This window comes from Camelus bactrianus, chromosome 25, assembly GCF_048773025.1.
Source record: "Camelus bactrianus isolate YW-2024 breed Bactrian camel chromosome 25, ASM4877302v1, whole genome shotgun sequence".
Lineage (NCBI taxonomy): Eukaryota > Metazoa > Chordata > Mammalia > Artiodactyla > Camelidae > Camelus > Camelus bactrianus.
The window spans coordinates 36,310,378-36,327,961 of NC_133563.1; the positions used below are offsets into that span (position 1 = coordinate 36,310,378).

The following is a 17,584-nucleotide window of genomic DNA, read 5'->3' on the forward strand; positions in this document are numbered from 1 at the left end:
CATGCCAGCAATGACCACCTCCCCTTCCACTTACATGACTTGCTTCGTTTTCACCACTTGAAGGAAAACCTTTCTTTTCCTCAGTGCTGAGCCTGATCTCGTTAAGTAACAAGGCTGCTTCTCCCTGAAGATTCAGAGCTCTGACACTCACGGCCCTGCCGCCCGAGGAGGGGCCACGTGGATGTCGGTGAAACCAGCGCTGGGCCCTCCGCAGTTCGCTGCGCCCTCACGGCTCCGACGCCCACCCGCCAGCGCCTGGACCTGACGGCACCTCCCCCATGGGCTCAAGGACCCCGTTCTCTCCCCAGGCCTCCTAGAGGCCTCACGGCGCTGGCAGAAAGGACACTACTGTCCAGCTTCACGCGACGGCATCACACAGTGTTCCTGCTTTTTTCACACAAGATGATCTGTGTGAGCAGTGGTTACCAAGGGGCTCTGCTCCCCCAGGACAGTCCCATCCCAGGGTCATGGTCACCACGTGGGGCGGATGCCTGAGCGTCAGGCCTGACCCACCGCACAAGCCCACACGCGGGCCTGCGCTCACCTTCACCATGGGGACGTACTCCTCCGGCGGAGCTGGCTGGATCTTGCTGGACATCTCGATGACCGCCCTCACCAGGCCCGTCACGTTCTCGTACACCCTGTCGTTGGACCGGTCCAGGTTGGCAGTGGGAGGGGGGCTGATCTCCTGGGGCTGAAGCTGCCAACACAGAAGCCGGTTACCTTTCTATTCTCCAGTAGGTGGCGCCGTATCACCGCAACTCGGGGAGAAAGGGTCTTTAAAAGAGATCAAAGCAGATCACATAGCTGATTTTCTTGTCATAGGGGACACGGTTCAGTTTGAGGATGACAGTAAAGTAGTTCATCCAAATGACAAATAAATGAGGTGTAACTTTTTCCAACTTTGAGCTCAGTTAAAGGAAATAAGACACAATCACACATTATACTAAAAGCCCCAGATTCTTTCGGAGAAGTGGTTTATTGCCCCCCAAGATCATTCACCAAAAGAGAAAGAACCCAGATACTCTACGTCTCCTTGAGGAGTTTAGAGAAAGCTGGCCAGGAGGTCAAGCGCTCCACATTAAGACGAAGAAGTTCCACTTGGTCTGAAAGCTGCAGTGGAGCCTCTGGGGCTGGGGCTCGTGGCCTTCAGACCACGGTGGGAACGTGTGTTCCTGGACGATTATACAAAGTGACCAGCCCGAGTCTTCTTCAAGTGACACTGCCAGCCTGCAGATCTCTGCGGAGGCCAGAGCCCTGCAGGTGCTGTGGTGGTGGTGGGGGGGGCCCTGCTTCCACACTCTGCAGACCTGACAGGGGTGAAACGGAGGAACGTACGTAAAGGTGCCCACACCAGGGCTGGGGCACAGAGGGACTCCAGCCCATGTTACCCAAGACAACCTGTGCCCTGAAGGCTGCACAAGGCCTCTGGGGAACCTTCAGTGGACTTAAGAATTCAAATTGGCCACACTAGGCACAGAAAGGACAGTGTACGTCTACTTTAAGAAAACTAACTTACAGCACCCAGTAGCTGCTCACTCAAGAGTCTGCTGTTAGTGCTCAGCCTAAAACTCTGTGCCCACTTCTGAACCCTCGGGCTGACTGCCCAGAGGCCTGTAACTTGCGTGTGCCGAGTCTGGAATATTCTGTCACTGCAAAGATGTTCATGTCTCACTCTTGAGCACAAGTAAATGCTGCTTTTGGTGATGAGCCAAGCAAAAGAGCCCTCCCCAGGCTTCCCGATTCCTGGTCCAGAGTCACATGCAGAGCTGGGTGTGATAAAGAGCTGGACAGACACACAGACACCATGTGCTTACCCTCCACGGCTATTGTCGAACAGAAGGTGAGGACAAGTTAAAGAAATTTATCAGAGAAAGGGAAAAAAGAAAAACAATATTAATAAAGGCAGCAGACACCCCCCAGTAAAAACCCGAGCAGGGCAGGAGGCACGCAGTTCCGCCTGCCGCCTCTCAGTGCAGGGCCATCAAAGCGCGGCCACCGGGCCTCAGCTCAGGGCACCGCGTGCTCAGTAGGGCTCTGCCGCGCACCGTGCTTGTTCCCATGAGTAAGTGAGGAAAACAGCATGCAAAGCCGAGAGTGACAATCTGGCAGCCATGCAAGGATCCAAAGAATTAGGGGTCTTTTAAAAAGAAAGAGGGCGCATCTATGCTCGTAATCACGGGAAACTGCCCATCGGACTCTGAGTGGCTCGTGAGGAACAGCAGCCTCACGCCCTGCCCCGCCGCCAGCGTCCCCACCCTCCTGGATGGGCTCTCAGCCGTCCTGAGGTGGAGAAGACGCCTGGCTTGGGGCTGTGTTTAAAGACATCAGGAGCTTATTTTTAAAACAAAACGAAAACAAACTAAAATAGAAAGCCCTTCACTGAACCAGTTCTTACGGTTACTTTAAACCCCTTCCCTTTAAAACTTAGAAGTTTTATTGAATGTTTTTTTCTCTACTTAAACCAAACCTGCTCCACTGTAACTTGGGAGGCTAAGTTAATTGGGGGAAATAAGGGTATCTTGTCCTTTCTTCAGTGCTGTCTGAAAAGTATGCCCTTTGGTACAGAAGTTTAGCAGAATCCTGAACCTGGAGGTTCCATCTTCCACGCGCGTTATCTTCCGTGCACTGGAAAGAGGGTGGTTACTCGTAACCACATCATTTCCAAGAGGAGGCGTCTCTGCGTTTTCCTCTGCGCTGAGGCGGCGTGTGGAGCTCTGCTCATGGAGCAGGGGCACCCAGTTCAGAGTGGCCCAACGTGAATGGTCCACCAACATGAACGGGGGGCGCCGCAGACAGGGCTCCTTCAGAAGAACTTCAGCGGCTCCAGACCCCGGGGGGGAGTGTGCCGTACTCCAGCCTGTCCTTTCGTGTTTACGCTCCGCCCGACTCCTGTCAGTGCAGCACCCTCACGCTTCCAGGGGCCGTGCATGGAGCCCCCGAAGCGCCGGCTTGGAGACATCCGCTCCTGCTTCCCTGCTCCCCGGGGCTCACCCACCTGGAGTCTCCTTGGCAGGCGGTTAGGAAACACAACCGCCCGCGGGGACACGGTCCTTAAAGACTCAGCTCGGGACCAAACTGTCAAGCCACCAAGGAGAAACTGAGGCTGGTTGCTGGCTAAACATAATTTGGATGAATTATTTCAGTTATACCCAGTTAACGGTGAGCATTTCTGTATTAAAACAGTACTGTTCTTTTAGACTGGATTTGATAACCACTTCCAAACAGATGAGTAATGAAGAAACAGAGACATACATGTCATACTTACTATTTTAAAATGTTTACTGAGTGTATTTTAAGTAAGCTTACTCTTTCTATTAAGATTCCTACTTGCTTAATCCCCTACAACAAGGGTATTTCCCAGTTACATTCATGCACGTGTTATTCCAAATGTAAAAAATGAATATAGGTCAGAATGCTAAGCTGGTGTCTGATCTACTTTTAAAGTTGGTCTTTCATTGCAATATAAACCATTTTGAAAGTTTCTTCTTTTCCTTATGAAAATGAATAAAGTTCTTTAACCCAGTTTCTCTCTTTTCTTTTTAAATTTATGTCAAGAAGCCACATTAGGAAAGGTTGTGTCCTCCTTTGCTCCTCTGTGGTGCCTGCAGGCTTGTGGGGAGGTTTCCCGGGACTGGAGGCCCAGGAGCTGGGGGAGCCAAGCCCCAGGCAGCGCTCAGGACCAGCACCCCAGTTTCCAGGAGCTGAGGACCCAGCCGGCAGGGAGCAGGCTGGTCCCAGACGGTGCCGGTCACTCCCTCCCTGGTCACCACCCTCTGGACTGCGGGCTGATTCACACCCTGTGCCTGGAGATGACACTTCCTCTGCCCGGGGACAACCTCTCTGATGTCCCGAGTTGGCAGTGCACCTGCTTCTATCCAGGGATCAGCTGTCGGCTCTGGAGGGGCACTTGGAGCAGAAGCACACACTGCCCATGTGGACAGCTACGGGGAGGCTGTAACCCTGAACACGCCCTTTACCTCTGTGAACCTCAGCTGTCTCGTGTGACAAGTGGGAAAAATAATAGCCCCGCCCGTGAGCTGATGTGAGGATTTCAAACACATGGGCCAGGTCCGTCCCAGCACTCGGCACTCAGTAAGTGGTGATTATTCGTGAAACAAAGTCAGTCTTAACTGATGCCATAGGTACTGGGCTCTAAGATGCACCTTTTCTCTACGCACCACTGCGGAGGAAAGCCACACCGCCAGCTGGATTCACACACTAGCCTGATTTCAGGGACACTAAAATGTGAAGGAAAAGCGTACGGGGGAATTGAGGAACAGGATGTACTTTGACAGGTGATCTGTCTGATGGGAAGCAGAGAGCGCCCGCCTGAAGCGGGTGCGAGGAAGATGAGGTGGCACTTGCAGTCTCCACGCCACGCCTCCCCTCTCCCCCCACAGCCCACAGCCCCGCACACGAGGCTTTGCAAACGCAGCTCTGGCCCCAGATGGAGACCGAGGGGCCACACGGACAGCCTTGGCGACAGTGAGCGTAAAGAAGGCCTTAATTCTTGGATTACAGGTGTGTGATCCATTCTTTAAACCAGAAGCCGTCCCAGCACCAATGTTAAAGAAACATCCTGTCTGATGAGACAGCGTACTCAGAAAGTTGGGCTCAGACTAAGGCCCTAGAATTCCTCACGTGAGAGAAGCAGAAAAGACGGCTTCCCAGGAGCGCTCGCCGACTGTGAGAGGGCTTCAGCGCTGGCCACCCCACCCCCCGGCCCCGGCCCTGGCCCTGCTGCGTGTGGCAGGGTCCTCGCCCAGGCTCACCTTGACCCCCTCGTTGTAACTGTCCCCGGGGCTGCCGAGACTGGCGAGGCTGCCCAGGTGGCCAGGGGCTCCGGGACGCGGCGGTTTCTTTGGCGGAGCTGCAGGGTCTGGAAAAGGGAATGGGTCCCGCTCAGTGACGTGGTGAAGAGGGAGGAAACAAGCCCCAGACACACGCGGACCCTCCACAGGCATTTCTGACGCATCAGAGCAACGAATTCTGTTTTCAGTGTTCTCGACATGGGCTGAATTTAGTAAACGTCACACTCGCCATGTCTGTAGAGGACAAGTGCGACCAGGTCATGAGGTGTTCCAGAGCTAAGAAGTGACATACTTCAAAGCCCCGCTCCTTCCAAATCACACAAATTCTGGGACACGCAATTCATTTCTTCACTTACCTGGTTTGCCCACAGGCTGATAGATGTGCTGGTTTCCAGTCTGCAGGAAAAGAAAAGTCTGGTCAGCGCACTAACAGGGTAATGACCCTCCCCTCCCACCCCCTTCGCCCACCTGACACCTGTGCTGAACGCTGGGCTCAGAGACCGAGGCGGGAGGAGGCGCACGCCTGCAAGGCCGCAGCTGGGGGATTAGGCTAATAAGCAAATAATGCCCACAGGGTGTGGGATAAGGGCTGGGGAGGAAGCACAGGACACGGTGGGATCACGAACAGGGGTAGTTGCCTGAAGAAATTATGTCTATGACGTAAAGTGCGTTGGGACCTGGTGGGACACCTCCATTGGTTCTGGACAAGCCACAGGCCAAGTCAAGAAGCCAAACCACAGGCCGTGACTTCCGCCCCCAGGGCAGGATGGAAGGCCAGCTCCACAGGAGACCTGTCCTGCTGCAGGCAGCTACCCCTGCAACTGCAATCCAACCAGCTACCTGAGGCTCGCCGAGCGAGAAGAAATACCTATGGAGCTGCACTTCTGCAAAGACTTTCCCTGCTTATTTTAAAATAACAAACTCGTTAAAATACATCCATTTGAAGGTGCTTTATTTTCTACTGAGAAGAGATCCATTTCTTTGAAATGCAAGGACCATGAAATGGCACACACGGTTACAAGTGCTCCTCTCCCAGAATCACAGCTGCTTCCAATGCTCCACGAGACGCTCCTGATTCTGAAGACTTGCAAAACCCTCCGAGCTGGAAGGCGTAAAGAAGGAGGATTCCTTCCACGCTGACTGTGTGCACCACTTTTCCACCAGCCCTTTATTTGACAGTTACTGAACACCTGCTGTTCGACACTGTTCCAGCCCAGAACAAGGCCCTGCCCTTCCGGAGCCGACAGCGCAGAGAAGTGGGAGGTAACAGCAAGCACGCAGGACGGCATGCTGCCCGGGGTGCGGAGGGGCCGCGTCCAGTGAGAAGAGGAGACGGGTGTGGGGTGGAAGGTGAGGAAAGTGCAAGTGTAACAGGAAGGTCAGGCCTCTTGGCCGTAGCCCTGAGCACAGGGGAGGGGTGGGGAAGCTGTGCAGTCTGGGAGGAGAGCAACCCGGAGACAGAGCCCCAGGAGAGCAGAGCGTGAGGAACCCAGGCGCTGGCAGACGGGAGAGTAAGTGAGCAGAGGGCAGAGGGACACGGGCCCCAGCTTCACAGAGACACACGCTGCACTCGCTGACCCGGGCAGTGAAAGGTGTAAAACACAAACACTCAGGTAACAAGAAGTGCGTTCCCTGCGACGTCCTACTCTGAGAGCGCTGTGGATCAATCAGCAGGTGCACGCGCCGGGCCGGGCAGCACCCAGGGCTCCCCACGCGCGAGTCTGAGGGGGTGCCGGTCCCCTCGCGCATCCAGGGCCGGCCCTGCAGGGGCCACTCGCCCATCTGGGGCTGTGGTTTGCCTACGTGCACACCGAGCCAACAACACTCACCCACCACGGGATGGCGGTCATAAGGTGAGCAAGCTGCCTACTTGGATGTTATCTTGAAAACCCAAATCGTTTTTGTTTTTACTCTTCATGCACAAAGGCGGGATCAGCCTCCTCGAGGCAGTGAGCTGCGTCTGCTGACAAGCTCAGACCTGCTCACAGGCCCACACTGCTCTCTGGACATAGGGTTCTCCCCGAAGCCCGTGCACTTTCAGACGTGTCAGTGGGAAGGGGGCCACACAGAGCGCGGTCTTAGCAAAGGACAGAAGAGAAAGAGCCCGCAGTGGTCAGTGCGTGTATGGGCCCCACAACCTGAACCAGACCCCGGAGGAGAAGAGGCCCCCCACGGCCAGGCTATTCAGGTCTTCTGCCTACTTTTTAATCGTGTTACTTGTTTTTTTGATGTTGAGTAGTATGAGCTGTTTATGTATTTTGACTGTTAACCCCAATCATATTTGCAAATATTTTTTCCCATTCAGTAGACTGTCTTTACGTTTTGCAGTGGTTTCCTTTGCTTTTAAGTTTAATTGGGTCCCACTTGATTGAAATTGCTTATAATAGCAAAAAACGCTGTGATCATTTATGTCAAAGGCTGTTCTGCCTGTGTTTTTCTCTGGGAGTTCCATGGTTTCTGGTTTTACATTTAGGTCTTTAATCCATTTTGAGTTATTTTCTGTAAATGGTGTTACAGAATATTCTAACCTCATTCTTTTACAGATATTCATTTCATTTCATTCAGTTTTCCAGCACCACGTCTTGAAGAGACCGTCTTTTCCACTGTGTCTTCCTGCCTCCTTTGTCACAGATTGACTGTAGGTGTCTGGGTTTATTTCAGGGCTCTCTATTCTGTTCCATTGATCAACGTGTCTGTTTTTGCACTAATACCACACTGTTTTGATTACTGTAGCTCTGTAGTATTGTCTGAATGTGTGTGATTCCTCCAGCTCCATTCTTTTTCAAGGTTGTTTCAGCTGAGATCTTCCGTGTTTCCATACAAATTTTAAAACTTGTTCTAGTTCTGTGAAAGATGTCATTTGTATTTTGATAGGGGTTGCACTGAATCTGTAAATTGCCTTGGGTCGTGTGGTCATTTTAACAATATTACTTCTTTCAATCCAACGACACAGTGTATCTTTCCATCTGTGTCGTCTTCAATCTCTTTCATCAGCGTCTTACAGTTTTCTGTGTACAGGTCTCTTACTTCCTTAGGTGGGTTTACTCCTAGGTATCTTATTTTTGATGACATGGTAAATGGGACTGTCTCCTTAATTCTTCTTTCTGATCATTTGTTGTTAGTGTACAGAAATGCAACAGATTCCTGTTTATTAATTTTGTATCCTGCGACTTTACCGACGTCATTGACGAGCTGTTAGTTTTCCGGTGGCATCTTTTGGATGTTCTATGTATATATCATATCATCTGTTAACAGTGACAGTTTTACTTCTTCCTTTCCAATTTGGATTCCTTTTATTTGTTTTTCTTCTCTGATAGCTGTGGCTAGGACTTCCAAAACTATGTTGAATAAAAGTGACGAGAGTGAACGTTCTTGTCTTGTTCCTGATCTTAGAGGAAGTACTTTCAGCTACATGTTATCGTTTCAATGTAAGGAAGGAGCACCCTGTGTGATGTTAAGTGGGGAACAGCATGACCTTGTGCTTGTGGACCAAGGAATGCCCAACACTCTGTAGCACCCACTGCGCCAGCATATCTGACAGGAAATGCCAAACCTTCATGTGCTGGAGACCGAACACATCTTACAGGCAGCTGATTTTATTGCAGAGATGAAGGAAAACTACGCATCTTGGAGACGGATGATGACACGCCTCGTGTACGTACACGTGCGTGTCTAGAGATAAAATGGTTTATTTCTACTCAGAAGCCTTATTAGGATGGAGATTTATCTCCCTGTGTCTGTTGCCTGGCAGCTACAGGTTTCCCGTTTTTACTGGGAACTTCTTTAAGTGTTTAAAGAAACTTGAACTTATTTTAACCAGACGTCTGCTGATGAAAATCCTAACAAATCAACTTTAACTGCCCCCCCCCCGAAGACTAGGGAGTATTTCCACCAGACTTTAAATACATTTGGAATAATAATAAGCTGGCTCTTTAAACAGAATTTCAGGTATTTCTCCTCACAACACCCAGAAGAAAAATACCTTGCTTGAACCGGTTTTCTGTGACAGTAGAAACATTCATAACCACACAGCGAGAGTATAAAAATGTAGCAGGTGACAAGTCGTTGTAGCAACAGTTAATGTGTATACTTATTTCTCTGGGGCACAGAGAGTTCAGCCCGCTACTGAAAAGACTGTATTAGTAATGGGGCAGACACTTCTGTAGCTGATGCAAATTCACTTTACTTAGAGAATCAACTACTGTGCCTGTATTACAGACAGCGGCAAGCCTAGCCGTCTCAGGACACGGGACGATGGTCCGGACCCCGCCAAGCACACGGGCAGCTGCTTACCGGGCCCTGAAGACCATCTTCCCTGTCGATGCTGCCTCGGGAGAGCCGCACGTCAGGTTTCTGGAGGAAAGAAAGCAGACCAGACAGTTTCATTCTCGGCTTGAGAACCACTGACGTGCTTCTGTACGAACTTTCTCCTTTTTATAACACAACTGTCCTCTGAAGAGAAGAGGTGGAAGTTCCCCAGTTTCAGGCAAATTCTCAAAACCCACTGGTGACGAGCCCAGGTCAGGTGCCCCCACAAAGCCTCCGTCTCCGCACACACACACAGCTGGCAGGCGCGCCCCATGTGACACAGAGCACGTGTGCTTCACCTCGCTTCCTGGCCACAGAGCCAGTTCCCCTCACCAAGGAAGCTCCCACTTAGGGGGAGGCACCAACTCCTGTGTCCTGGCAGAGGAAGGCTTGTCTGACTGTCTTGCCAAAGCGGCAAATGGTCCAATCACATGCTTCCCCCTCACAGTGCATCCAGAATACAGAAACCAAACGGAAAAATAAGAGTAAGCAAATTTCCCTAAAGGAAGGATAAACACAGTAGGCCACGTGCCACCAAGGTGTGGAGCTTGGAAGGTTTTCTCCTCAAGGAAACAGCGCTGTGTGGTGGCCCAGCCAGCCCCACGATGCCATTGACTTCGTGGAGCCCCAAGGCAGCCATGCCGACTGCCACCCACCCCGCCGTGCACAGTGGATTAAAGACTGGAAACCATAAAACTCCTAGAAGAAAGCACAGGCAGTGCCCTCTGACACTGGTCCTAGCCATACATTTTTGGATCTGTCTCCTCTAACAAGGGAAACAAAAGCAAAAATAAACAAATGGGACCACATCAAACTACTTCACTTTTGCACAGTGAAGGAAACTATCAACAAAACAAAAAGCCTGCCTGCTGAGTGAGAGAAGATATTTGCAAATCATATATATGATAAGGGGTTAACATCTGAAATACACAAAGAACTCTGACAACTCGACATCAAAAAACCCCCAAACAACCTAATTTAAAAATGGGCAGATGACTTGAACAGACATTTTCCCAAAGAGGACATGCAGATACCAACAGGCACATGAAAAGACGCTCAGCACCACTAACCATCAGGGAAATGCAGATCAAACCACAGTGAGACACCACCTCACAGCTGTCAGAATAGTTATTATCAAAATGACAACAAATAAAAGTGTTGACGAGGATATGGAGAAAAAGGAACCCTCATGCACTGCTGATAGGAATGTAAATTGGTGCAGCCACTATGGAAAACAGTATGGAAGCTCCTCAAAAAACTAAACAAAGAACTACCATACGATTGGGTAAGTCCAGTTCTGGGTATTTTTCTGAAGAAAACCAAAAGACTAATTTGAAAAGATACATGCACCTCTATATTCACTGCAGGATTATTTACAGTAGCCAAGATAAGAAAGCAACCTGAGCCCCCACTGACAGATGACACACATGTGCGTGCACACAATGGAATATTACTCAGCTGCAAAAAAGAATGAAATCTTGCCATTTAAAACAAGATGGTTGGACTTAAGAGTATTATGCTGAGTACAATAAGACGGAGAAAGACAAATACTGTATGATTTCACTTACACGTGTAATCTAAAAAAATAAAACAAATGGACAAACATAACAAAACAGAAACAGACTCAGATACAAAGAATAAACCGGTGGTTGCCAGAGAGGAGGGCGCTGGGAGGAGTGTGACAGGCGAGGAGATTGAGGTACAAGCTTGCTGTCATAAACTAAGGCACTGCGATGTGGCGCAGTGTGGGGGGCACGGCGGGGGGTGCAGTAATGCCTGTGTGACGACAGGCGGCAGCCGGTCCTGCACGGATGACCGCTCTGCGACACCAGAGTCCTGAATCACCACGCGGTGCACCTGAAACCAGCAGGTCAATCGTACTTCAAAGCGGTCGTAGACATAAAGCGTATCTGGGGTTATTTGATCATTTTCCCCATCAGGCATGCATTTTCTTTTTTTTCTTTCTTTTCTAAATTCAGGTATAACTTACATGCAACAAAGCCCTCAAACCTTCAGTGTAAAGATCTGCATGTTTTCACGTCTGCATCCACCCGCCGGACACAGCACCCAGACCAGGACACAGAGTGGGCAACTGTGCAGGCCCCCGCACCCCGCCCAGGTGAGGCCTGCCTCCTGGCCCAGATCACACAAATGGTTGAACAAGCAGCACTGGTGTCTGGCATCCTCCGTGGACGCTGTGTCTAAGGGCGTCCCTGGGGCTGTGCAGACGGCCGGCCCATTTTTACTGCTGAGCAGCACCTACTGTGGCGTGTTTATCCATCCTGCTGTCCTTAGGCAGGTGGGGTCCCTGTTCCCGGCGTCACAAGGACACACTGCTGTGAAGGCTCTGTCCTGCATGGGCACGCGTGCCCTGCCCTCTCAGGCAGCAGCCCAGAGCGAAGGCCCTACTCCTGGTTCTGGGGACGCAGCGGCCAGGAGCTCAGGTGCGGCTTCTGTTCTCCGGCTGCTTCCATCACTCTAGGAAACTCCAAACTTACTACAGTTTTCACCTCCGAGTCCTCTCCCCTTGTCCCACAATGTCTTCAAATCTGGAGCCTGTAAGAGACCTGGGAGGGGCCGGCCTGCTCAGAGCAGAAGCAGGACCGGAGGCGGCCTTCCGCCGGCGCTCTGCCCCGCAGGGGCGTTCAGCTTTCACTCCTGCTGGCAGCTCTGCTACGAGGAAGACAGCTCCAATATTCATGTCCTGTCTCAGAACACAAAGCAGGCTTTGTGTACCCAAACTTTCTCATCTTCAACTTAAAGTCCTGTTTTTAGCACAGTACTGTGTTAGAAAATTTCTGTGCTCAGAGTAATTAATAAAGACAGACAGCAAACAGAGTTGCTCTATCTCTGAGCAGCACCCAGTAGGACAGGAAGTCCCCTGAACAGACTGAGGCCTAGTCAAGGCGCCGGCACCCTCTGGCCAGCTTGCAGGAGAGCTTCTACAGCTGTGGATTCGCAGGCACAGAGCCCCCTCGGAAACAGCTCAGGCTGAAGGAACAGCAGAGAGGGGAGCAGAGGGTGGCCGTGTGACCAGCAGGAGCCGGCCGCGTGAAGAGCGTGCCAAAGGAGGGGCTGAGGGACTCCAGACTTGCCAGCGCACTCGGTGACAGAAGAGGCTGTTACTGAGGACGGTAACCCCACACGACAGGAGGCGGCTTCCGCAAACAGCTGTTGATTCTCATCTATCAGAAAAGTCTGGGAATCACTATTGGCCGTTTAGACAGCAAAGCAACATGAGAGCTAATTTTTCAGGTAAGAACATAACTCCCCTACCAGGGTGCATAGTGACCCCGCCGGAGGGCGCGGCGGGCCCCGTCAGAGGACCAGGGCGGATCAGGAATCATTTACTGTCACCAAGTCACGACGAGACAGGAGCAGAGGACACGTATCTTTAGAAATTTCTAGTGTAATGTGAAACAGCAATTTTTAGGTCTGTTTGAGCTCATGATAAAAAAGTTTGGCTTACAGTTTGTACATGTCAAAAAACTTCCTGTTTCTAGTGACTGCTTTTTATTTTATTTTGTAAGAGTATCAGGTCTAGGGTGGTTCAGAGAAGAAACAGAAAGGTCCTCCCTCACTTGGCGCAGCAGAGCCCGCCTCCTCGGAGCAGCACACCACGCCCAGGCCCAGCGGGCCCGTCAGCTCCTGGCAAAGAGAATCCCCGAGGCAGCTCTAACGAGAGCAAACCGAGTTCAGGCTTACTGATACGAAATCCAGTGAGAGGATGCCAGTTCCCGAGCGGTGCCTACAGGACCCTGAAGTGGCCAGAACCTCTCGCCCCATCTGTTACACTAGCCTTTGGTTGGGACTGTCTACGGGCACTGTGTCGTGTGAGGTGTATGGCCCAGGAGCCTGGATTTTCATCAACGTAGCTCTCATGGCTGCTACAGAGAACAAACCAAGTCAGAGAGATAAAAGCCCTTGGAAAAATTAATGGTGTGTTCCCTGCCCCTCTGCTGTTCACATGTCATACATTTAATCCTCAACCCAACCCTACAGAAAAGTATCACTGCACTTCACAGAGGAAATTAAAACTATTTTACAGATTGACAAATTAAAATAAGAGGTTAACCAACCGATGTAGGGTCCTAATAACTAGGATTTAAAATTCTCATCTAGCCAACTCCGAAGCCTGGGCTCCTTCCAGAACCACCTCCTGAAAGGCAGAGTCGCGGATGGGAAGGACTATCTGGGCAGTAGAGCTGCAGCCTGCTCTCCGCTTCCTGTCCCCCGCACCCCGCCTTGTGGCCTACGGGGCCCGCATGGTCTGCGCCCCTCATGCCTGCACTGAGCTCTGGCCACTGCGGCTGTCCTTCTGATCCTCAGATGTTCTTGGCTCCTTCCCACCTCGCCCTGGGCCCCTGCACTCGGTGTGACCTCTCCCTGGAATGTTCACCCCTAGATCTTCCTGGGCGGGTCCCTGATGGCCTTGTATGCGGCTCTGGCCTCTCTGTCACAATCAGGGGCTGATCTAGGAGGGCTGGACCTCGAGGACGGGCAGAATGGAGGACCTCGGGTGGTCATCCTGGGGTGGCCACTGGCAGATTTTAAGTCAGATGGAGACAGTGTCAGAGCCAGGTTTTAGAAATATCACTGTGGCTGTGGCATGGAACACAGCTTGGAGGGGACAATTTTAAATGCTCAGGTGTTTACATTTGCTTGCCCCCACCTCCTTGCCTTCGTGGCTCGCCCACCCAGTTACTCACCCTGGGAGAGGCCCCGCCCTGGCTGCCTGCCTGCTCTCAGCCCCGCCACCTACACCACCCACCTACCAGTACCCGCCAGATCGGGCAGGCTCTTCAACTTACGACACCAATATTGCTCTGACCCTAAAACCATTAACAATGACAACAAGCCAGTCATTCCTGCTTGTGAATGTCAATATGAAATTCTAATAAAAACATCACAAGCCAAACACACCATGACCTTAAAAGGACGATCAGCTATGTCTTGAGTGGGGGCTTATCTCTGGAGTGTGGTTCTGGCACAAAAGCAAGTAAAACACTTCACATAATTCATCACATTAAACCTTTTAAAAAGGTAAAACAGTATCGTTTAAATAGAGGGCCAACATTATACTTAACAGAGAGGATGATTAGAGACGTTACCTTTAAAAACAAAAGCAGGAAAAGCAGGTGAGAACCCATTTAATATGAAAGTTGGCAAGAGATACTCTAGAAACAGTAAGAGTTTCATAACAGATACTAAAGATGAAGAAAGAAAATGTTTTTTTAAAAGGTGACAACTGTACACTCAAAAAATTCAAAGAAATTAGTCAAATAGATTTCATATGATAAGTCCTGGGATACACAAGATAAATTCCTAAAAATCAACTGCACGCACAGAAACAACAACTTTTTAAGAAGTTCAGTAAAAATGAGACGCATCATGTTAGTGGCAGGAAGCTCCAGACGGACGGGTGGTGACTTACTGGGGAAGCAGGACACGCACTTAGAGAAAACATGAAATAAACTGTACGGGAGGAATGAAGGGGCCGGGAGCAAACTCCGGGGATGTCCTCCTGAGCTGAGCCAGACACGGTGAGGCAGTCACAGGACGCAGTGTGAGCAGAACCCCGGGGGGTTCTCACACAACTCCATCAGCGGACTCTGGACGTGACTTGGAAACTATCTGGAGCGGCAGGAACGTTCTCTGTATGGGGAACGGGTCACACGCACTTACCAAACTCACCAAACTGCACACTCAGGATCTGTGCAGTCCACTGCACGTAATGATCTCAATTAAAAGCAACAACACTAACAGCCGACGAGCTGGCAGCCTTGAGCCTCTGGTTCAGGACCCGAAGTCACTGAGAGGCTGAGCCAGTGCCTGAACCCCTCATCCACTCCCCACTGACCAGCTCGGGTCACGTCCACACGGGCAGACTGAGACCCCCGCCTTGCAGCCCGGGCGTCACACATGCTCTTTCCCAGGCCCGAGTGGACTCTCTGAGCCTGTGTGTCCTGCAGAGCCCCACCCGTCCCCAGGCCCGGGCCCCGCCGCCTCCAGCTCCTCCAAGCACCCCTGGCTCCCCGCTGCGCCCTGGGCCCGCGCAGCTCAGGGGCCGACGTGTGCTGGACACCAGTGCTCACGTTCGCTAACTCTTGTCTGGACAATCTGTAACGTTCACTTACACAGATCAATGTGGAATAACAGACTACCTGGACTTTTTGTTTAAAATGAAGGGCCAGGGGACAGCAGCTGTATTCTGGGAACTGATTCATTATTTGAACGGGTTCACTCAGATTAGTACAGCAAATAATAACCCCTTTTGCAGCTTTCCTTATAACCTCAAGACATGCTGTAATTTAAGTAAGTAATGTAGAATTCTGGTGCCAGGAAACTTCTGCTGCAAAGTAACTCACTCACAGTGCCCGTCAACGTCTCACACCCCTGACTGTGCAGACCTCCCAGAGGAGCGGCTGGCGGCGGGTGCCTGCCAGGGCTGCTGAGTGGTGTCCTTGCAGCTGGAGGCCACCCGGCAGAACCGTCCACACCGCAGGCCCCGGAGCCAGGCTGCTGGCTTGGAGCCTGGCTCTGCCCGACACGATCCGGTGGTCTCAGCCAACTTCCCCACTTCTAAAATGAGGACAACAAAGGATAGAGCCATAGTCCTTTATCCTCGTTTCCAAAAGCTATAAAGTACTGAAGATGGGTAAGTATGTTTGTTTTTTTAAATCTGAAGGAAATTAATTTCATGGCAAAGCTTGGCCTGAACTGATGTGGCTGACTTCACACCTGTTGGCGTGAACAGCTGTGTTCTCCGGCAGGAGTATCAGTGCCTTTAACTCTGTGCTACTGGACTCTTACATGACGTGTGGCGCGTGCGTCCAATTACACCGGCTCTCTAAAGTGAAGAAACAGTGAATTCTGAATCATGCAGAACCCTCAAGAGTTTCGGAGAGAGTATTTTGGACCTGTCTCTTTCTTACACACTGGTTACAAAGACTGAATGACTTGATACATCAGAAACATGTAGCATGGTGATGACATGTGAGAAGTATTATGATTTACATTAGCCATGAAGCCGTGACAAGGGTGTGTGCAGTAGTCCCGTCCCGCAGTCGGCCGAGTGTGGAGTGTGTGTGATGTCTGCAGGCCGACCGTGTTCTGAAAACGTGACTCAAGACAAGCACACAGCCCACTATTGCAAGTTTTAGGGAGCAGATGTAAAACAAACTCTCTTGCTTTGGAAAAGATGGACTTAGCAATTATTTGCAGGACAGCAGATGCCAGCAGGGCCTAGTGTATGGAAGAGCCTCCGAATTCAGTTACCAGAAACCGCTCCTCCTTCTCCAGCCAGCGCTGATCCTCCTCCATCTCCTGCTGCTGCCGGATCAGCCGCTCCTCCATCAGGTGGGGCGGCAACACCTGCCCGATTCCTCGCAGGTCCAGCGCCGCAGAGTCCTGGAGAGTGCAAAACGGCAGGTCCACGCTTAGAAGTCTTTTTGTGATGCTCATACTCTTTTCTGTCGTCTTTCCAAAAAATTAAGCAACGCAGCAAGGGAGGTGGAAATAGGGTCTCTCATACTCTGCTTCTGGGAGCAGCTTTTCTGAAGCTGCAGGCTAACGTGTGAAATATCTTTAGAAAGTATATAATCGTTCAGCTCCCAGCTTCACTGGTAGGGATCTATTCTAAAGAAGTGACCCAAGATACGTGCAAAGAATGCATCACTAGTCACAGCGAAGAGGAGACACATCGATGTAAAGCAACGGGAGGAGGATTAAATATGATGCATGCATGTTCTGCAGTGTAGAGCATGTCTACGCTGAGGAAAAGAACATGACAGCAGACGAGCACGGATGTTCTTGGAGTCAAAGAAATGACTTTTAATACTACAGGGGTGGTTCCTGGTTTTACTGGGAAAATTTGGTAGAAATTAACACGGTCCTCAGAGCTGGAGGTTCTGCTTTGTTCACTGGCCTCGTGTATATGCTAATTATGTTCACTTTAAGGGTCTGCTTTTCAAATGAATGAGCTAATGATGGTAGCATCTCTCCTTTCTTTCAGTAAAAAAGACTCACAGAATCAGAAAGCATCTGAGTAGACGGAGTATCCTGATCTTAGAATTAGGTCATCTAAACTGAGAGATCTTAGGGTTCAGAAATAAAAGGTACCTTGGGCAAAGCCTCATCAGTTAACAAACCGAAGCCCAGGAACATCCAATTTACCTCCACGCTGGGCTGCCACATTGATATCTCCTGGGGTCTATGATTCCACGAATCTGTTTGGTCCAAGAGGGATGCCTGACCTGGGTAGATGCTGCCAGCCATGGCTGTGAGTCCATGTGAAGCAGGGACGGCAGAGACCTGCGGGTGAGCAAGCGGCCGCGTCACGTTCTGACACCATGTGACTTCCGCACGGCTCTGCTGTCCACGTGCAAGGAAGCACTAAGACTACAGAAAAGACTGTGGTAGCAGAACGGCCCCTCCAAGAGGTCCCTGTCCTAATCCCAGGA

The 17,584-nt window shown here is 50.8% G+C and overlaps 1 protein-coding gene across 22 annotated transcripts in view; it reads right to left on the reverse strand.

Moving 5' to 3' along the window:
- PTK2 (protein tyrosine kinase 2) overlaps positions 1-17,584 on the reverse strand; it is a 202,185-nt gene that overhangs the window by 6,292 nt on the left and 178,309 nt on the right. For 15 of the 22 annotated variants that reach the window (XM_074353156.1, XM_074353157.1, XM_074353150.1 and 12 more), the window contains 6 exons: positions 17,298-17,435; positions 16,401-16,532; positions 9,108-9,167; positions 5,171-5,210; positions 4,776-4,882; positions 545-700 (listed from right to left, as the gene is read on the reverse strand). In XM_074353156.1, the coding sequence (XP_074209257.1) occupies positions 545-700; positions 4,776-4,882; positions 5,171-5,210; positions 9,108-9,167; positions 16,401-16,532; positions 17,298-17,435 (633 nt within the window). The remainder of the gene's footprint in view (positions 1-544; positions 701-4,775; positions 4,883-5,170; positions 5,211-9,107; positions 9,168-16,400; positions 16,533-17,297; positions 17,436-17,584) is intronic. The other 7 variants (XM_074353152.1, XM_074353172.1, XM_074353153.1 and 4 more) reach the window with 3 other exon arrangements.